General features: G+C 40.8%; 1 protein-coding gene across 1 annotated transcript; it reads right to left on the bottom strand.

Annotated features, from left to right (window-relative positions):
- Positions 1-250: 250 nt before the first annotated feature.
- Positions 251-22,112, bottom strand: Gtpbp4 (GTP binding protein 4). The gene is made up of 17 exons (XM_069990579.1): positions 22,017-22,112; positions 19,640-19,810; positions 17,667-17,770; positions 17,448-17,584; positions 16,328-16,428; positions 15,673-15,765; positions 14,601-14,792; positions 14,120-14,185; positions 11,048-11,137; positions 9,912-10,022; positions 7,823-7,900; positions 7,414-7,465; positions 6,486-6,586; positions 4,609-4,806; positions 2,964-3,029; positions 2,267-2,410; positions 251-894 (listed from the first exon to the last, which is right to left on the bottom strand). The coding sequence occupies exons 1-17, from the start codon at positions 22,062-22,064 to the stop codon at positions 742-744; spliced, it is 1,905 nt and encodes a 634-aa protein (XP_069846680.1). The 5' UTR covers positions 22,065-22,112; the 3' UTR covers positions 251-741.
- Positions 22,113-22,400: the final 288 nt, after the last annotated feature.

The raw sequence follows: 22,400 nt of genomic DNA on the forward strand, positions 1-22,400 counted from the left end.
TTACAATTTTATCCATTTAAATCTGAAAACAGACTAACATTGGAGGCAGCTTGTGTGGAGGGGTTAGAATATTGTTTTACTGAACATGTAGTTTCCAGCAATGGTCTAGTTACATTTAATTGTTGTAATAATTTAGGCTATTTATTACCAAAAAAGTATTTGACAAAGCAAAACGCTATATGGATTTTCTTTTACATTTGGCCAAGTCAACAGTGGTCTATGAATGAATCAGAAGAGACCTAAGTCAAAATTATTTTCCTCTAGAAATTTATTTTGGATAAAATAGTTGAAGATGATTACAGTAATACATTGTACAAGAAGTCTAGAAAATAACTTACAAGAGTATTTTAAGCACAGGGTCTGACATACTTATAAACATGTTTGCTCCCAAGTATGTCAGTTGGCAGCCTCCTTCCTATGCCCACTCAGCAGAGAAGGTTTTGTCATAAAACCATGCTTTTCACATGTAATGAACCAAAGCTTCCCTTTGCTTCATCAAAAGCAACTGAGCCACACCTATCTTTCCAGGAAGGAACAAACACTTGACTAAATGCAGAAATACTGCCCTCTCAAACATTTATAATATATGCAGACATAAATTTCCTGCACATATACAGTTCTCTTCAGCAGAGCAACAAGTACATTTTTGTTACTTCCATTGTTTGTTTCAGTTAATAGACCATTCCCATTTTATAAAAAGACTACAATAGTCTAGCCAAACCATGTAAACCAAAAAGGACACTATCTCCTGTCCTTTTTACCAGCTTTCCTCTTCCCTGAGAGTAAGTGCTTGGGTTTCATATCAAATACATGTCTATCTGCTTCTCCTTTCTTCCCCAAGCGATTCATCTTCTTCTGAGCGTTCTTCATCATAGTCTTGGCTTTCTTAACCATCTACAAAGGTGAAAACACAAATAATGAAAACCACATTTTCACTGTGTATTTTAACTAGAAGGTACCAGTCTTAACAGAAGACCAGGTCTATTCTGTGCAGACCCGTAAAACTCAGTCACTGGTTTCCCTCAGGCTCACCATAATGCAATGCAATCTATGAAGGACAAAAACATTCTAGACCTACATTACAGAATTATCTGTTTTTATCTGTTTTAACTCCTTACACCAACTAACACAATAAAATTCAGGCTCATGAGAAAATACCACTCATATCTTTTTTTGGGGGGTCTGGTCATGGGGCCTGAACTTTGGGTCTGGGCACTGTCCCTCAGCTCTTCAGCTCAAGGCTAGCACTCTACCACTTGAGCCACAGTGCCACTTCTGGCTTTTTTTTCCCCTGCTTATGTGGTGCTGAGGAATCGAACCCAGGGCCCTCTGCATGCAAGGCAAGTGCTCTACCACTGAGCCACCTTCCCAGCACCTCATATCTTCTTGACAAGTGGCAACATTAAGATTTTAGTGGCCCACACTCGTACTCTCAGTACTTGGGAGGGTGAGGCAGGAAGACTGTTTGAGGCCAGCCTACACTATATTCGGAGGCTTCATTTCAAAAATACCCAACATTTCCAGATAAAAATGCCATTGTGGGATGAAAAACTAACGTTTCCATTAAAAAGACTGCATGCTAGTTCACACACCTACGCACACACACACACACACACACACACACACACACACACACACACACACACACACACACACACACACACACACACACACACACACACACACACACACACACACACACACACACTTTCTCCTATATCCAAATTTTCAAAATGCTAAAACCATTTTTTTTGGTGTTTCTTAAAAAGGTGTTTCATCAGAAGAGACTTATATGTCTGCAAAAAGATAATATAAATCGTTGACAGTGACCCAAGCTACGAATCTGAGGAAAACAATACTTTCCCATGTGAAGATAAGTCCCTATTTGATCACTTGATCAAACCGTTTCCTTGGGCTGTTCCTCATGGCTGGTTGTTATGACTGAGGCCTCCTGGTGCTGAGAGAAGCCACCTTAAAGTAACCAGTGCCTACGCCCAGACTCCTGATACTTTTGAGACTATGTTTGTTTATCTTCCAAAATATAACAACACTAGAGAATGGTTCACCCAGGACACCTGTGCAAGGGCACTCAACTGTTCCCTGGCAGAAGGTTATCTCTAAAGGATGCCACGAAATGGAGGGACTGATGGATCCAACTCTCTGCCCATAGTTCCTGCTCCTCCAAACACCTGCCATTTGCCTGAGCCTATCTGTAATAAGCAACAGGCATTCTTAATTCCTGGTATTATATATCATCAGGACTAACCTTGACATCTCGAAGACCAGAGACATCACGTGGAGTTCGAGAACAACTTCGACTCCGGGATATAGAAGAAGGTGGAAGGGATTCCTCCCGCTTTCTTTTCCTAGTGACACTCCGAGATCTTCGTGCTTGAACTGCATAATGGGCCTAAATGTATAGAAAACAAATCTCAATGTAGAAACACAAGTAAAATTTGAAAATAAGGCATGAGAAACACAAGTAAAATAAGAAAACAAAGATGTTTCCTCCAAATGTCAACAATTCCACAGTGAATGACTTGAATGTGAGTGAAGTATGTGAAATTCCAAACAATGAACTCGAAAGAACAATAAGTGACTAGTGAAATTAAAGAGGACATGTATAAGCACCCAAATGAATATAAAGATACAACATACATACAAGAAAATGGAACTAGGAAACTTGAGGGGATCAAAGGAGTTAGGATAGATGGGGAAAGAATGATGGAAGGGGTAAAAATAACCAAGATGCTTTGTACATAAATTAACATGTTGAATTAAAATCCTTTTGCAAAGATTAATACAAAAAAAAAAAGGACTGCAAATAAAACATGTACGACCTCTGAGGACATCACAAAGACTGTAAATCATGATGTTGACAGGATAAAATTCCCCAATGACAGATTTCTCAGAATGTGTCTCCACTGTTAAGACTGTAGCTGAAACCAGCCTCACACACTTACATCTTCTTTATTGTCCATGTCAACACCAAGTCCACGCATCTCATTCTCCAAGTCTGCCCGCTGAACCTGAAAAACAACCAAAAGAAAACCACCTTGGCTTTTTCGTTTTGCTTCTTTGAAATAAGGTCTTGCTAGATGTAGGCCAGGATGCCGTGGAACAAACTATCCTCTGTCTCAGCCTCCCTAGAGCTGGGATTATAAGCATGTGCTACCATGTCTGGCTCAAGAAACCTGTTTTAAAAGTGAAAATTAGTCTGATGAAATGTTAAGAAAAAATTAAGGGAAAATGTACATGTGGTACTCATATATATTTTGGTTTTCATCTATAGTTTCTGCCTCATACCTCCAACAGTCCTTGTTATTTCCTAAATGTCTAGAATACTGAGGTTGAGGTATTTGGCCTTTAGTCCTTGGCTCCTGAAAAAGGTTTAGAGGTCAGAGGTAAGGCAATCTTTTGTTACTACTACAATGCTTCCAATCTCAAAAAAAATGTGGGATGGGCCAGGCGCTGGTGGCTCACGCCTGTAATCCTAGCTACTCAGGAGGCTGAGATCTGAGGATCGCGGTTCAAAGCCAGCCAGGGCAAGAAAGACTGTGAGACTCCTATCTCCAATAAACCACCAGAAAACTGGAAGTGGCGCTGTAGCTCAAGTGGTAAAGCGCTCGCCTTGAGCTGAAGAGCTGAGGGATAGTGCCCAGGCCCAGAGTTCAAGCCCCATGACCGACAAAAAAAAAAAAAAAAAAAAAAAAAGTGGGATGAGAGGTAAAGGGAAGGGTGACAGTGTCCAAAAAGAAATATACTCTTTACCTGAATTCTGTAACCTGTCTGTACATCAACAACAAAAAGAACTCTTTGAGAGTTTTGAGAGAGAACTCCTGCCTCCTCTCAACCATTCATTTTCCTCCTCAAGTAAACTATTCCTTATTTTTCCCAAGGAAGTTCATACAAATAAAAAATAAGCAAGGCACTGTAGAGCATGCTTGCAATCCCAATATTTGGGAAGCAGGGAGGATGATTTCTTGCTCAAAGCTGGCCCTGGTTACAAAGAGTTGGACGCCAGCCTGGGCTACATAGCAGAACTGTCTGAAAAAGCAGATTTAATCTAATCTTCCCCTCATGTTTGGCTTTGGAGCTGGACATCAAGAAATTTTCTATAGGGGCTGGGAAGGTGGCTCAGTGGTAGAGCGCTTGCCTTGCATGCATGAGGCCCTGGGTTCGATTCCTCAGCTCCACATAAGCAAAAAGAAAAAAGCCGCAAGTGGCGTTGTGGCTCAAGTGGTACAGCACTAGTCTTGAGCTGAAGAGCTGAGGGACAGTGCCCAGGCCCAGAGTTCAGGCCCCATGACCGGACCCTCTCCGCCCCTCCCCCCCAAAAAAGAAATTTTCTATCATTTTAAGCTGTACAACTGCAAAATGCTTGAACTTACTTGTATTAGTGTTGACCTGGTAAGTGAAATCACCAGGAAAGGGCAATACTCTAGTTAGAAAGTTATAGGTAAATCATCTTCTCCAAGTCAATAAACACCAACAAAGTATGTAAAATATTATACCCATGAACAGGCTGAAAGTTATATTTAGAAATGATTTAGCTAAGAATCTAATTTGAAATGTACAGGTTTTGACTTTACATAACATGAAACTTGCCTTCTTAGCAGTTCGAGGCATCCTGGGTCCCTGTGTATTCTTTTCTTTGGATTGCAGAATTTTCAACTTCTTTTTTTCTCTAATTTGTTTCGCCAATTCTCGGATTTCCATCATTTCCTCATCTTCACTTTCAGACTCACTGTCATACTCTCCAGCAGCTGTTTTTAGTTCTTCTTCCTTTTCTAACTCTTCCAGTTTCTTTAGAAAGAGTCATAATTAAACAAAGTTACAAAGTACAATTTCTAAACACATGGCAAAGTGTTTAAGGGAAGGATGTTCCTCTACATCTTAGAAGATACAATAAAGCACAGTTTAGAACAAAGAAAAGCATTCTGTAACAAAAGGGATAAAAATCTGCACACAGACAGCCTAGCCTGTTGGTACCCATCCATGCCATTCCACTTTCTTCAAACTAAACTTCAGGAACAAAAATGTGTACTTTCCTAGCCCTCCCAAACATTGCAAACAGATAGATGTTTACAACATCCCATTCTATCTAATACCCAAACAAAATCTCACTAGCTAAGAAGTTAGTAAGATAAAAATGCTCTGTGTGTATGTGTGTGCGCGCGTGTGCCCGGGCCAGCTTTAAAACACCATCCTCTTATCTCAGCTTCCTGAGTAGCTAGGATTTCAGGCAAGAGCCACCAACAGCAGGCAAAATGAAAAACTTAAAGTATATATATCTAAACAATATGAACAAATGTTCAACAACAGATAGACTGTGCCCATGTCCTGAGCATGGAAAACACTGAGGAATTAAGGCTGAGAGGGAATGGGCCTGTTCTGTACAGGCCGAGGAAATGTGGTGTGACACAGAGGAGATATGTTCATGAAGCAGAGCAGAAGACTTTAACAAAGAGAAGTGACATGACCACCCATGTCTGGAGGAGGAAGACAATCACATACACTAAGAAAAAGCAAATAGGGAGAAGGAGAGCATGAGGCAAGAGAAAGATAGTAGTGTAGTGACTGGTCAGAGTTCTAGTTAAGAATGGATCTGAAAACACAGATTCTTGGCCAAGAACTAATCCTGCCCCCCACCCACCCTGACCTTAGACTGGAAGGGTCAGTAGGCCATAGTAAAACTGGAGATCAGTTGATACCCATGTCAATTTTCTTGATAAGATAATGTGGTGCAACCTGTTGGACTAGCAGAAGGAAACATGGGCAGGAAGTCTAATAGAAAAATCTGAACTAGTGGGGCTGGGAAGGTGGCTCAGTGGTAGAGTGCTTGCCTTGCATGCAAGAGGCCCTGGGTTCAATTCCTCAGCACCACATAAGCAGAAAAAGCCAGAAGTGGCACTGTGGCTCAAGTGGTAGAGTGCTAGCCTTGAGCTGAAGAGCTGAGGGACAGCACCCAGGCCCAGAGCTCAGGCCCCATGACTGGCAAAAAAAAAAAAAAAAAATCTGAACTAGTGACAGGAGCTACAGCTCGGCACAGATGTCAGTGGGACTGATACTATACATTACAGGTCAGTGTGAAGACCATAGGCATCTCCAAGACCAGGTGGGACAAGAGGAGTCAGTGGAACAAGTAACAGAACAAAGAGGTGGTGACAGAGGATCTCTCAGAGTGAGAACAGATCTCGTAGAACAGAGCGTAGAAAACAAGTGGGGGAATGGAACTGGAGGTGCAACTCACACAGTAGAACATCTATGGAGCAAGAGCATGAGACTGAGTTTAAACACCAGGACTGGTACAAAAACCACAATAAAACAAAAAAGTACCAGAAATGTTGGGGGGGTAGGGGGAGTGGGAATGCTGAAAGCAATGGGAGCAGAAAGAAACAGGCTAGCAAAAGTTGTGCCTGTATCTTCAGTAGCTATAAAAACAACATATAAAAAAACCACAAAACAGTAAATGTAACACAGACCTTCATGATTGCAGGATCAATATAATCAGCAACATTATGTCCTTCCCAGATCTCTGGTATCTTATCATACTTCTCAGATGAATTCATTAAATCCCAGTATTCTAGAGTTAAAAAAAAAAAGTTATATTCATGGTAGTTTCTAATATCCTCAAATGCCATGTGCCCAATATGAGTTATCACAAACATGAGCTCAGCATAATCCCTTCATATAAAATCAACAGAGGGCTAGGAATGTGGTTTAGTGGTAGAGTGCTTGCCTAAAATGCATGAGGCCCTAGGTTTGATTCCTCAGTACCACATAAAGAAAAAATAAATAAAATTAATAAAATTAAAATCAACAGAAAACAGCCTGAAAGACATTTAACAGAGCTCTATCAACATGAAACTTTAATCTCCAAGAACTCAAAACCTAACAAATATGCCAGAATTTTACTCATTACTGTAGGTAATGCAGGTAATCTGAGGGGATAGGTGGGGGTTAGGACAGAAGGGGGGGGGGATGTGGGGAATGATGGAAGGGGTAATATTGAGCCAGATGCATTATACTCATAAACTGACAAGCTGAATTGAAATCTCTTTGTACAACTAAAGATATTTTTAGAAAATAAAGAAATATTTAGGGCCGGGAAGGTGGCTCAGTGGTAGAGTGCTTGCCTTGCATACACAAGGCCCTGGATTCCATTCCTTAGCATCACATAAGCAAAAAGAAAAAAGCTGGAAGTGGCGCTGTGGCTCAAGTAGTAGAACACTAGCCTTGAGCTGAAGAGCTGAGGGACAGTGCCCAGGCCCAGAGTTCAGGCCCCATGACCGGACCACCCCCCTCCCCCAAAAAGAAATATTTAAACCCAAAAAGTTAAAAAAAAGTGCTTCCTGAAACAGTGCAGATAAAACTGGCTTTGCACAATACTTATAACATCATAGTGCTTACTTTGAAGATCTAAAATATAATCATCTCCCATTTCCAGCTCAAGATCTCGTTCCTGCAATGGGGGAAAATTTTTTTTAATTAAATTACCTTTATTTCACTTTTTCATCCCCAACACCCTGCCCCTTCCTTTCCACACAGAAGTAATTAGTGCCTTCTCCATTTTTTTTTTCAGTATCTATTGGATTTTACTTCTATGTCTAAAAGGAAAGCTGTCTTTAGGTTATATACCATCTATTAAAAAGCACCGTAAGAGCAAAGACTTTTGTGAGGAATTCACCTCCATGCCCTAGAACTATACATGACCGAGTACTCCTCAAGCACACTCTACGTGTGTCCACTGAGCCAGGACCCTGTCACTGTGGACTGCTCCCTCCCCATAAGAAACCCAGAAAAATTTACAACAACATACCCTTTTCTTCTTGGGCTCCTCAACTTCCATTCTCTTCCTTCGAGCCACTACTCCTTCTGGGATGAAAGGAGGCCTCTCCTATGAAGATATTGGAAATACTTATGTGAGATGCTGTGACAAATGTAAAAATAACTTAAACCAAATAACTAGAAATAAATACTGTCTATAAGGGAATATAAAATCATATCCAGATTCACTTATAAAAATATGATCTAAAAAATTACACAATAAGAGCAATAACAGTAGATTTATTATGACGACATACTAAAACAGAAACCAGTATACATGAGAATTCAAAGAAAAGATAATCAGGGGGCTGGGAAGGTGGCTCAGTGGTAGAGTGCTTGCCTTGCATGCATGAGGCCCTGGGTTTCATTCCTCAGCATCACATAAGCAAAAAGAAAAAAGCCAGAAGTGGCGCTGTGGCTCAAGTGGTAGAGTGCTAGCCTTGAGCTGAAGAGCTGAGGGACAGCACCCAGGCCCAGAGTTCAGGCCCCACAGACCCAAAAAAGAAAAAAGAAAACATAATCAAAAGCTGAGATAAATGAGTATCATTTGAAAACAAAGTTGCATAGCTATCTCTACTCTTCCTTTAGGACAAAATAAAGGAAAAACTTCCATCCCTTTTAGGGTGTTTTAGGGTATGTGTGTTGGCGTTTTAGGGGTGTGTGTGTGTGTTTTAGGGTGTGTGTGTTGGCGTTTTAGGGGTGTGTGTGTGTGTCTGGGCGCTATCCCTCATTTCTTCAGCTCAAGGTTAGCACTCTACCACTTGAGCCACAGTACCACTTCCGGCCTTTTCTGCTTATGTGTTGCTGAGGAATCGAACCCAAGGTCTCATACATGTAAGGCAATCACTCTACCAATGAGCCACCTTCTTAGCCCTAGAGGTAATTTTTTTTTTTGGGGGGGGGGGTCCGGTCGTGGGGCCTGAACTCTGGGCCTGGGCGCTGTTCCTCAGCTCTTCAGCTCAAGGATAGCGCTCTACCACTTGTGCACGGCGCCACTTCCGTTTTTTTTCTTTTTGCTTATGTGGTGCTGAGGAATGGAACCCAGGGCCTCATGCATGCAAGGCAAGCGCTCTACCACTGAGCCACCTTCCCAGCCCCTAGAGGTAATTTTTTAAAAAGGACAAAAATATGCAAGTATACAGGAAAAATACTTTTCTTTTTTCCTGGTGCTAGGGCTTGAACACGGTGCCTTGCAGTCTTGCTTTGCTCAAGGATGGTATTCTACCATCTTAACCATACATCTACTTCTAGCTTTCTGCTGAAGAGTCGCTGAGGCTTGGCACCAGTGGTTCACATTTGAGAGGTACTTGAGAGGATGAAATCTGAAAACTAAGGTTCAAAGCCACTCCTGGTCATGAAAGTCTGTGAGACTCTCATCTCCAATTAACCACCAAAAAAGTCGAAGCTGTGGTTCGAGTGGTGGAGTGCTAACCTTGAGTAAAAAAGCTTAAGGATAGTGCCCAGGCCCTGAATTCAAGCTCCTGTACCAACACACACTCATACACACTCACTCTCTCTCTCTCTCTCTCCCAAGGATACAGACATAAATTTGCAATAACAATAGCACTCAGGTATAAATGTGCACTAACTATATAGCTAGTATAAATAAATTTTAAAAATGCTCTTATATCAAATCAAAACCACTTCTGAGAGGATCAACAGGCACGGTAAGTTAAATGTAACTGGTAAACTGAGAGGCAGGTTTAACCTAGCCTCTCCCTTCTTTAGTCTTTACCATATCCACAAATCTTATTATAAGAAACCAAAGTGTATGAGACTCATTTGGGTACATATGTAACTAGATTTGCAGCCCTAAGAACAGGCATAGGGCTGCATTTACTGGCAATGTAAGAACTGTACTTTGTCTCTCTTTTTTTTTTCTTGGTCCATGTGAAGCAAGCATGATACTCCAGCTCTTTGGTTTTTCTCAAGGGTTTTATTAACTTTTCCACAGCTGGCCTCAAACTCATTATCCTGTCTACATTTCCCAAGAGGAAATGCTAGAATTAAGAATTACTGGCATGAACCACACCTGACTACAGTAAGTGTAACTTAGAGGCACCCTCTGGAGGCCTTCTTACCTTATCATCTCTCTTGTTTGGTAGAGCTAAATGCAATCTGTTCAGCACCTCATTCACTTTATTTCCCTTCATTTTGGTTTCCACCCGATGAGCTAATAGTCTATCACAAGCCTGATGAAGTATAAAAACAAGGCACATAGTCATAAAGACATACAACATTCCTGCCACACATTCCAAGGAAGGATCAGATCAGCTTTGTTTGGAACTTAAGTGTACATTTTTCCACAAGTAATCATTCTGAGGAAGGCTTCTCTGAGAAGAACCACTCTTTGTAGGCCAAGGACCAACCCAAGACAAAATAATTAGGCAGTGCCCATGTCCCATGCTAGGCCTCATTCCCAAGATTAGTGACCCTCTTTGCAGAGTGCAGACTTGAGAGCTGTCTACCTGTCCTTCTGTACCTACATGTGACATCCCTGTGGGATAATGGCAACTTGAGCAACTTTCAGGTAAAAATAGTATGGAGGAATAGAAAACAAAGATGGCCTGTGAAACAAATTAGTCTTCCTCAAGCTGTTCCTGCCTTTCAGACTACTTCTTTCCTTCTATTTTTGAACAGATTCCATGAAAGATACACTCTTCTAAAGTTGCTATGGAAGTATTAGAAAAGTCACAACAGTCATTTAAATCTATTTCCTACAGTGAGAATTATAAATTACACTTGGCTTTCCTTATCCACTGGGGCTTTATCTATGGATACAAACATTCATAGAATTGAAGAAAATCTTCACTAGACACTATTCTTTCCTGTCATCACTCTCTTAAAATACAGAAAATCCTCACATCATTTACAATGCATAAGGTATCATGGTAAGTATGATTTAAAGCATGTAGAAGTATGCACCCAAGATACATGACATCATTATATAATTTTTTTATAAAAAGTCTAGCTTCTACAGATTTTGGCATCCACAGGCACAAGGGACAGATAGCTTTGGAACCAATAACTGTTTCTCTCCAAATGCCACTGGGTAGGACAGGGCCTAAGTGTTCTCTGTATCAGATTCTTCTTACGGTGTTGCACTCCTATCTGGCTATGTGAGCGTTTTGTAGCTTCTAAACTAAAAGTGATTTTCCCCATAACCTTTTCTATAACAAAAACCATAGTACTGCAGTTTGATTAAAGAAGTACTGACCTCTGTCTTAACTTGAATAACACCTTCCTCAGTCAGGGTGCTGGTCTCAATTACAGGGAATCCTTCGGCCTTCAAATCTATAAATATTTTCTGGGAATGCAAAAGAAAAATGAATTGTTCAACATCTTTAACTTATTTTTAATTGTTGGAGAGCAGACATCAGAAATTATTTTTTCCTATACTTTTCTGTGATTAAAAAAAAAATTAACATGTTGGGCATTGGTGGCTCACACCTAACTACTCAAGAGGCTGAGATCTGGGAACTGAAGTTCAAAGCCAGTCAGGGAAGGAAAGTCTATGAGACTCTTATCCTCCAATTAACCACCAGAAAACCAGAAGTGGCACTGTGGCTCCAAGTGGTAGAATCTCGTGTGGAAAAACGCAGGGAATGCGCACAGGCCCAGTTCAAGTCAGATGACTGACAAAAAAATAAACAATGGTAAGTATCAAACCAGACTACAGTCAAATAAAATCTGAAGCTTTACATGACATTTTATATAATCTAATTTACTAAAACAGAAATTCAAGCAAGATCATGATCATTTTTTCTTTTTCTGAGACCCTGCCTAATTACGTAGCCCACAAATCATGATCTAGTGCAGGATGGCTCTGATCTCATCAACATCTTCCTGCCTCAGCCTTCTAAGTATTAGGATCATAGGGGCTGCAATCATGACCAGACAAGAACAGTTTTTAAAAATGTTCTCAGTGCTATTTCTTCCTTAAAAAAATTCCAGTCTCTATAGCTCAACAGAATTACTTAGAAAACACACCAACAGTTAAAAGTCTAGAAACAAAGGATTTGGGTTGTGTGTTCTCTAATGCCCCATTTAGATCTAATCACACATTTGATCCTACTTCAGACAGGTAAACAAAGCATATTGAAGGCACTACAAGGTCTACTTCCATTACCACAGGGATCAAAACAGTGGCTTAGAGAAAACTAGGGTCTGAGCACCAATTCTGTTATCTAGCAACACATAACCAAGGAGTTAGCTAGTCCCTGAGCCTACTTGTGTATGTGATTAAGACTGTCATGTGCTATCAACCAGTGGTAAGTCACATTAGAGGGCTAATTAATAAAGCAGGCTCTAAAATAGTGTTGACTAAATAGTAAGATGGCATGCAATATGCACTTGCTTCCCAATCTCCTGAAATCTCAACAACAGATAATACAGGCATGGCCTATACTATTAGGGCTTAGGTGACCAAGTGACCCTACTTTCCTACCACATCTGGGCAGTACCCCATGACATAGGCTTACCTTCACTGAACAAAGTGGGTTTCAAAAGGATTACCTCACTTCCTTTCCACACAGCTGGTAAGTGAACAACTGGCATTTGAGCCTGTCTAACCTCAAAGCCTTGAATCATCTGACCACAGCTGGTTTCCCACTTCACCTCTAGTGCTATTTATTCTCTTCTTAATCCTCCCATACATACTCTTTAGACCGAAAACCTGAGATTACTTAAAAATACAAATTATTATGTAAATAAGACATATTAATTCTCCAACATCAATGTTCAGATAATTAGTAACTTAAAGAATGTCCTATAGTGCTCTGAGAAAAGTGATGTTTTTTTGAGATAGGGCTTTGCTACATTTAGCCCAGGCTGGCTTCAATCTCACAATCTTCCTGCCTTAGTCCCCCAAATGCACCTCACTAAGCACAACTATTTAAGATATGCCAATCCTTATCAATCCAATATATTCAAAGAGAACAAGATACTAAACAGGAAACAACATTCTCTTGCCATTTCAGTACATTCTACTTCCACTTGGATTAAAGAAGACTATTCCAGAAGATATAGCAGAACTATTTACTGTTCCACTGTGATGGTTCTCATATTTCAAGTACATATCCAATGCTCTGAAAGACCTGTTCAAACTCAGACTGCCACCAAACCCCGAGGTTTTTGGAATCATTGGTCAGACTCAAGTGCTCAAGAATTCACTTTTCTGGCCGGGCACCGGTGGCCTCACGCCTGTAATCTTAGCTACTCAGGAGGCTGAGATCTGAGGATCACGGTCCAAAGCCAGCCTGGGCAGGAAAATCCATGAGACTCTTATCTCCAATTAACCACCAGAAAACTGGAAATGAACTGTGGCTCAAGTGGTAGAGTGCTTGCCTTGAGCTGAAGAGCATGAAGACAGCGTACAAGCACAGAAGTCAAGCCCCATGACCATCAAAAAAAAAAAATTCACATTTCTGACCAGTTACTAGATAAAGGTGATGAAATGATGATGTTTGTCCAGGGCCAGTGTGACACTGGTGTCCCTCAAAGCATTTATCCTGTTAAATAAGGTTGTGCGGTCAAATTGGTTTGCAAAATTATGCCTACAACATTATCTGCCTTGCAGAGTGTTAAGACACCATAGCTCACAGTTCTGGGAAGCCCAGCCTTACAAGAGCCTACAGATGGACCTTCAGACTCCTTCCCCAATCATTCTTTCCCAAACTCATATAACTATAAAATTTCTTTTAATGAATATTGAATACCTATTCTAATGAGGAACTTAATCTGGGAATGTTACCCCAGTATATCTCTGAAGAGTTTAAGCACAACTCCAAGCACTTGGTATCCTTTCCTAAGCAATCACATTTTCCAAAGGTTAATTATATCAACCCATCAAACAGACATTTCAAGTCAAGAAAGGGCAGCAACCTATTTCAGGTTTTTATAATGTCAGTCACTAACCCAACTGAGGAAACTGTGTCAACCTAGTCCAGTATTACCAAAACTTTTCAACTATGTCATCTGTTAGAATTCAGGATTAGTAACTAAAAAGAATATAGTATAGTCGGGCGCTGTTGGCTCAAGCCTGTAATCCTAGCTACTCAGGAGACTGAGATCTGAGGATCACAGTTCAAAGCTAGCCTGGGCAGGAAAGTCCATGAGACTCTTATCTCTAATAAACCACTCGAAAACTGGAAGTGGCACTGTGGCTCAAGCGGTAGAATGCTCGCCTTGAGCTGAAGAGCACAGGGACAGCGCCCAAGCCCAGAGTTCAAGCCCCATGACCAACCAAAAAAAAAAAAAAAAAAAAAAAAAAGAATGTAGTATAATTTACCTGATCATCTTCAGAAAGTTCAGCTATTCGCCTCACGTCACACTTGTTTGCTACAACTATAAGAGGCTAGCAAGAAAGAAAATAATGATTATTTTCACAAAGAAATATATTTTATCCTCCCTGCTTTCTGTAATTTCACTTATGAAGATCAAGTATGGTTTGGAATTATTAAATGAAAAATTCCAGAAATACATCATTTGTAACTTTTAAGCTGTGCATTATTCTGAATAGTACAATGGAAACTGTGTGTCTTCCTGTCTATCAATGATGCGACTCATGGCTTTGTCCAGCTTTTTTATTCTCTTTATATTACCAGTTAGTCAGTCACTTGTTAGTTATCAGATTTACTGTTATAGAGCAAATATCATGTTCAAATAACAGCTAGAGTTCAGTACTACCTGGTTTCTGGCATCCACAGGAAAATTTTGCAACACATTACTAGCACATAAGCTACCATGTAAGTATTAGTTACCACACTTACTTTGTTGACAAAGAGAGGTCTGATATTCTGGAAGAGTTCTACTTGTTCCTTTAAACCATGTCCACACTGCTCAGACAAATCCATCACATACAGGACCGCAGCTCGGAGGTGGGCCAAAGCTGTGATAGCCTGCATTTCGATGGTGTTCCGATCCTCCAGAGGATGATCCAAAATGCCTGGAGTATCTACTACCTAATGACAGGACTCATTACTCCAAAGTACACTTGTTCACATACTTCTTGTCTTGTAAGTTACCCTGCTACAACAAAACAGACCTGACAACACTAGGAAATAAAATATGGCTCTCTGAGAAACCCTAAACAACTCATTAAAACGCTTGTCAATGACTTTCAGAAAAATGACTCCACTTTCCATTAGTGACTGAGATAACTAGTAATCTCTGTCAGATCTTAAGTATTATGTTTTCATCACTTAAAATTAAATTGTGGAAATAAGATTGCTTCATCCTTCATTCCTAATGACAAAAATGAAAACTGCAAAGAGAATTTCATTTTGTTAGAGGCTAAGGAAATGGAATCATAGCAGAGGAAATCCACATTGGCAGCTGCCTTTTATTATTTCATTTTTTTTTTTTTGGGGGGGGCCTAAACTCTGGGCCTGGACACTGTCCCTCAGCTCTTCAGCTCAAGGCTAGTGCTCTACCACTTGAGCCACAGCGCCACTTCCGGCTTTTTTCTTTTGGCTTATGTGGTGCTGAGGAATTGAACCCAGGGCCTCATGCATGCAAAGCAAGCGCTCTACCATTGAGCCACCTTCCCAGCCCCTCCTTATTATTTCAAACTGTCCTCAGCCATCCACAAAGCTCAGGTGAACTTTCCTTATGGTGGTACATGAATTTCATGTTTGTGGTAATGCCAGAGAATCTATTTTCCCCACTATTCAGACTCCCCCCTTGGGGATGCTGCCCAACACTTTACTAAGGAGCATTATATGGTTGATATTCATTGCACTCTTTTAGAAATCATCAAACTTCATGAAACAGAAACTCTCATCAAATTTCATGAAACAGAAACTGAGAAACTTGTTCTAGGTTTAAAGATAAGACTCTTACCTGCCAACGAAGATACTTATAATCCATGTGCCCAACAAACAGAGACTTGGTGGTAAATGCATAAGGCTGAACATCCACATCTGCTCTCGTAACCTTGAAACAAAATGATACTTGATGATGGAAATTTCACATATTATTTCCTCTTAATGTTAACTGGTATTATTATCAATATTATCAATATTACTATATTATCAAGATTGATTTTTGCTAAGCATGATGGTATATGCAATGATAGACCCAACTATGGAAAGGGTGAAGCAGGAGGATCATAAGCTCAAGGCTAGCTTTGAGATAACAATAGCTTAGTGTTAGAGCATTTACTTATCTAGCATGTGTATCTAGCATGTGTAAAGCTGTAGGTTCAATGCCTATAGTACCATATGATTAGATAGATAGATAGATAATGATAAATAAGGAGGGAAGGGGATTAAAAAAAAAAGGAAGGAAAAAAACAAAGGCTTCTGTAACAGCATGTTAAATCTAGCTTTAGACAAGTTAAATATTCCTGAGAACATAGGTGCTCAGTTATCAAATCCTCCAGAAGACTAGGGTGATTTACTAGTTAGCCAGACAACACTGTAACCCCATACTCCCTTATCTCAAAGTAAGAATATTCTGATTTAAGATAACCAACATATAATAAAGGCAGACCTACCTTATTGATGAAGCTGGACTTCCCAACATTTGGGTACCCACACAAAAGCAGAGTCCTTGTATTTGGATCAATCGTTGGCAAGCGGGATAAATGCTGGCGTACTATGAAAATGTTTAAATTCAAAAATTAAAACTCGAAATTTGCTTTTTTCCAATTTAGTTATGCTCCAGATTTATGGTTACATATAATCGCACTCCAGTTTTTATAATGCAAAAGTGTTGAATAAATATATATATGAATGAAGGATTGGGAAGTTGGCTCAGTGGTAGAGTGCTTGCCTTGCATGCAGGAGGCCCTGGGTCCGGTTCCTCAGAACCACATAAGCAGAAAAAGCCAAAAGTGGTGCTATGGCTCAAGTGGTAAAGCACTAGCTTTAAGCTAAAGAGCTGAGGGACAGCACCCAGGCCCAGAGTTCAAGCCCCACCCACGACTGGCAAAAAAAAACAAAAACAAAACAAAAAAAACAAATATATATGAATGAAAAAGGGAACAATAACAGAGACTATGGCATATACTTGTACATACAATAGTATTTCCTGAATGTGGCTATACCACAATCCTATTTTTACCTGCCATAGATATTTTGGTTCCAGAAGTCAGTGGTGAGGCCAAAACCACAGGGCTAATAAGATTCTCAGATGACTCTTGTCATGTTAAGATTATTTGGATGACCATGTATTTTGAAGCAAACACACCCTAGGCCTTAAGGGCTCAACACCGGCTATTACCATTAACTAGCTCATCTATAGGCAAACACATGTACTCACATACCATAAACTTTTTAAGAAACAATAAAAGGGGGGAGGGGCAAAAATGAACAAGTAAAAATGACACATTTGAGAAGGTGTGAAATTTTTTACAATTCAGAAATTGGCCTCTTAAAAATTCATATAAAAATGTCAATAGGTAAACTAGCAAACCATTTTATTTTTGTATTTTTCTCAATGTTTCCCCAAGAGTCATGTCTGTGCCTTACCTACTCAATACTAAATGTCACACATTTTCTAAACAATATTTCAATGATTATTTTCAACAATAATTAGCCTATTAGAATTTCTGATGAGTTAGGTTAGGAAAAATAATTTGATCATATCTAAAATAAAATCAACTTCACTAGTACCTTGTTCCAAATATTCCAAACTCTGTTTCTGTCTCTTGATAATAGTGCACATTCGCCCCAGGGCAGCACGCTTCAGTTGCTTGCAGCGGTATAGAGAATCACCATATTTCATGAGCCGTACATAATCTTTAGCAACACTTAAAAAAATAAAAATATCTAAGTTTTATTTTTCACTGTTGACAGTAACTTAAAAGATACTATGTTAAGAAAATACCTTACTTGTCTACTAAATTTTTGGCAATATTTATTTGTCCCAGAGCCAACTTGTAATGATCCTTATCATAGAGAATGTTCATCAAATCTGCATAAAATGGATGGATGTCCTGTAACAAACAAAACACAGCAATTACTTTGGTTCCACAGATTCTTATCCTTTTGTAAATAACAGAATAATTTTTATCCTCTCCTCAAACCTGCAGCTTCACTGCAGTCCTCTCTTGGCCAATGACCCCGCTGACTTACTCCTCTAAGAAAACAGAAGTTATGAGCAGAAAAGGCTACAGTCCCTTCTACTGGCCCTAACCTTCATCTGCTATAGTAATAGAGCCATAGATTAACCTATCCAAGACCAGCCATCCCCGTACACACTAGATCCCACTCTCTGCTTCTCCTCAGGAATTCCAAAAATTCTTCTCTTTATCTGACCATTTCTACCAGCATATAAACATGTTGCCATTTTCCAAACCTTTAAACAATATTTTAAAATGAAAACACTGTTGATTCCATAATCCTTACATCTCTTATGCCACTTCTTGTTCCTTCTGGCAAATGCTGGGAAAGAATCTTTTATCTCTCCTCCCTTCCTTCCCTTGAGCCAAAACTTTGTGGTCATTAAGCCCACAACCAACTTCCCAAATGTCAACTCTCATTTCTTTTCCTACTGTCCTCACAACAATGCAGACAAGCCAGCAGGCCACTCATTCTTGAGCATTTTGCACACTCAGCTTAACGACCACACCTCCAAATTCTAGGCTGAGTCTTCTCCTGAGCCCTCCTAAACATTCAGTCCAAACAGCACTGTTTCTGCATCTCACTCTTAGGTTATGTGATCCTGGTAAGATTTTTCAACACTTTAGAAAAATTCTATTTCTAAGTCTCTAGGCCTGGATCTCTCATGAGCTTTAGCATTTCTAAAGTGTCTTATGCCTATCTCCTGATGGCATATATACTGGACTCAAAGCTACTTTGTTCTCAAACCTTGCTCCTTAGTGGGACAAAGCTTGGTGAGTGGAACACCGAGAATGTCAAAGTCTTCCCTAATCTTTCCCATAGAAAAAATTACCTATCTCCTAACAATCACCACCATCATGATCTTTCAATCATTGGGAAAACCATGGTACTGACCTCCCAAGGGCTCTTTAAGCTGCTAAAGGACAGGCATTATATAAAAATCCTTAAAGTTCTCCTTAAGAATATACTTCAAGCAAGCATCAGGGGCTCATACCCATAATCCTAGCTCCTTGAAAGGCTGAGATTGGGAAGATAGCAGTATAGGCTAATACACACAACTGACAACAGTTAGGCCCAATAGGATGCACCTGTCACCCTAGCTTAATAGGAAGATGAGAAAAAAGGAATGGCAGCTCCAGGCCAGCAAGACAAGTGCATGACACTCCATTTCAACAAAAGCTGTATGCACAGTGGTGCTCACTTGTCATCCCAGATGTGACTGGAAGACTAAAATAGGTCAATTACAGTACAGGGGTGTGCCTGGATAGGAACAAAGACCCTATCTCAAAAATAACCAGCATAACCAGGCACCAGTGGCTCATGCTTATAATCCTAGCTACTGAGGAGGTTGAGATCTGAAGACCAAGGTTCAAAGTCAGCCTAGGAAGGAAAGTCCGTGAGATTCTTATCTCCAATTAACTACTAAAAAGCCAGAAATGGTGCTTTAGTTTAGGTGGCAGAACCCTAACCTTGAGTAAAAAAGCTCAGGGTCAGCACCCAGACCCTGAGTTCAAGCCCTAGAACTGGCACACAGGTACAATGCACAAAACCAGCGCAAAAAGGGCTGGAGGTATGGCTTGGCAGTAGAGCACATGCCTCAGGTCTTGGGCTCAGACCCCAGTACTGAAAAATAAAAAAATTAACTATATACTTCAGAGTCCTTCCCAAGTGATCTGGCCCCATCTGACAGCTTACACTGATTAACATTTACTTAACCATCTGTGTCCCCCAGAGTCACATACATCCAATTTGGGGAAATCCGTTAGAATCTGTGATAATCTGTCATGGTAGTTCTGTTGAGTAAATTTGACTTTTCTCATATAAAAATGTCTTATGCGATGGATTTGGTAATGTTTATGAATAACTGTTGGAGTCTTCCGTTGAGTCTTTGACAATGTGAGGTCGATGAAGTCCTGCAATAGAAAAAATATTAAGACACAATTGTTTCTACCCACTTGCTTAAAACATTCCTAAACCACTAATTATCTAATAGTACTACACATCTTAAATTAGAAAATTTACTTTTCCTAACTAAAACATTCCCTTTTTATAGTCTCTGATCTAATGGTTGTTAAAATAAACATCCAAATTTTCAAATACTTAAGAATATTCCTAACAACTCAAACATCCAAATTTTCAAATACTTAAGAATATTCCTAACACACAATCCCACAATCTTATGCATAGCTTTAATTTAAATAACTTGATGAAATGATGAATTAAAATCCACTACTTAAAATTTCTGTGGGTATCTGAGGCAACAAAGGACTTGAAAGATTTCTGCATGCATTCCCCACTGCCTGCTTCTTTTTAATAAGAACTCATTCCGTGCTTTCTCAATCCCACTACCTAGTCATATAAAATTAGTTGAATTTGACTAGGTGTAGATGGCCCATACTTGTAACCAATCCTCACTACTCTGGAGGCTGAAATATGAGGACCATGGCTTGAATACCAGCCTGGGCAGGAAAGTCCCTAAGACTCTTATCTCCAATTAACCACAAAAACCAAAGTGGAGCTGTGGCTAAAGTGGAAGAGTGCTAGCCTCGAGTACAAAAACTCAGTGACAGCGTCTAGGCACAGAGTTCAATTCCCAGGACCAGAAAAAATTTTGTTTACTAGAATGTCCATTGAACACAACAATACTGGCCATTTTTTACAACTGATAAGAAAAGGAGTTGAATGGAGGGGGTAACAATGCTCAATAGGAAGTGTACTCATTACCTTGCTCATGTAACTATAACCCTCTGTATAGCATCTTTACAATAAAAAATTAAGAAAAAAAGAAAAGAAAAGGTGTTGAAGACAAAATAATGAAAAAGACACTGTCTCTTTTTCAAGGAACTTAGGATTGAGTGCCATAAAAAAGTAAACAAGTGATTACAACTGGTGTTCATATCTCCATCAGTAAACTTTAGAGCTCTTCCAATCCTCTACCAAAAATTTTCAGTAGCATAATACTTGGAGTAGAATCTACACAAATCATAACGTATTACTTGTAATAATACAGGAGTGTCAGAAGTGTTTCTGATCTGTGGTTGGTTCAATACATGGATCTGGAATCCATTGATAGTGACAGCTGACTGCATATTCCTCCGTTATAACTATTTCCTTACTTCGATTTTGTTTACCTGTTTCTATCCCTCTAGAAGGTATTTTTAAACCCACACTACCTGGAATACACATCAGTCACTCAATAGCATTTGCAACAAACTGGGTCCCGTACTTAACTTCTCTGTTCTCTAGAAACAGATCTTACTTCAATAAATGTTATCCAAATACATCCCACAAAGCCAATTATACGAACAATTCATATGATCCAAACCTGTGTTTGAATTCCTTCAACAATGAAAGAATTACATGAAGACCAAGAAAAACATGTAAGACCTGATTCCTCACAAATGCTACAATCTAGTGAGACGTAACACATTGTCAGGAAGGAGGGAAAAAAGCGAGAGATGGGTAAGCAAAAGGAGGAAACAATTTCGTATGTTATGAATGCAAAATACTAGGTCTTGGCAAACCCTTGCAGAGAAAACGTAGGCTACTCATGAGAAGGGGAAAGGAGACATTGAAAAATATCCCCAAGGAAGCAGGTATAACCACAGCGATTCTTTCTCAGGACTGGTCCTCCCGTGAATCTTGCCCCAAGAGACCCGTTTTTCTGGACAAGCGCTTAAGATCCCTTTGGTGGCTAACATTACACGAACTTTAACCTGGCCGTACTTTACCTTGCTGTATCTGAAAACTCAAGTCTCAGAGGTGACAGCGAACTCAGAATCCGAAGGCAGAGGCCGCGCTCGCGCCCGGCCCCCGCGGGCTTCCCTCCCTCCGCGCACGCCGGGGTGACCACCGCCCGTCCGGCCACTTCGGGGGTCCACACACGTCCCCCCCCCGGCGAGTCCCTAGTGTGGGGAGGGCTCGGGGGTGGGCAGACTGGCGGTGTGGGGTGGGAGTGTCAGGGGACAGCGCGTGGGGCCGGCGACTTGGCGTGGGCCCCGGGCAGGCCTGAGCGGGCGCCTTCCTCCTCACCCTCCGAGTTACAAGTCTGGGCCCTCCCTGACCACCTGACAAGACGAAGGGTGAGAGGTGGGGAGCCCCCTCACTGCCCTCGCCTACCTTGGCGGACGGCACCACCGTAATCTTCTTGAAGTTGTAGTGCGCCATGCTGCCGGCGAACTCCACGCGGAGACGCGGCGACGCGGTGGACCGGATTTCCGCTGCCGGCGGTGGGTGGGACTTCCGCCGTGGCGTGCGAACGGGATTTCCGCAGCCTGGCGTGGGCCTCGCGTCATTTCCGGGAAGTCTGTCGAGCGCCCGCGATGGACGGGACTCCCGGGAGTCTTCTCCCACAGCGTCCCCGCCCGGCAGGGAGGTGGACTTCCGAGGGCTTAGTCCTTGAAACCAGTTGACCCGGGTCGTTCCGGGAGAGGAACGACATGTTTGAGGCCTGGAGAGGTTAAGTCCCTTGGCGGGGCACTGAACAGGCCGGCCTGAGTTGAG

Source organism: Dipodomys merriami, unplaced genomic scaffold (assembly GCF_024711535.1).
Source record: "Dipodomys merriami isolate MVZ:Mamm:240054 unplaced genomic scaffold, mDipMer1.0.p SCAF_4, whole genome shotgun sequence".
Lineage (NCBI taxonomy): Eukaryota > Metazoa > Chordata > Mammalia > Rodentia > Heteromyidae > Dipodomys > Dipodomys merriami.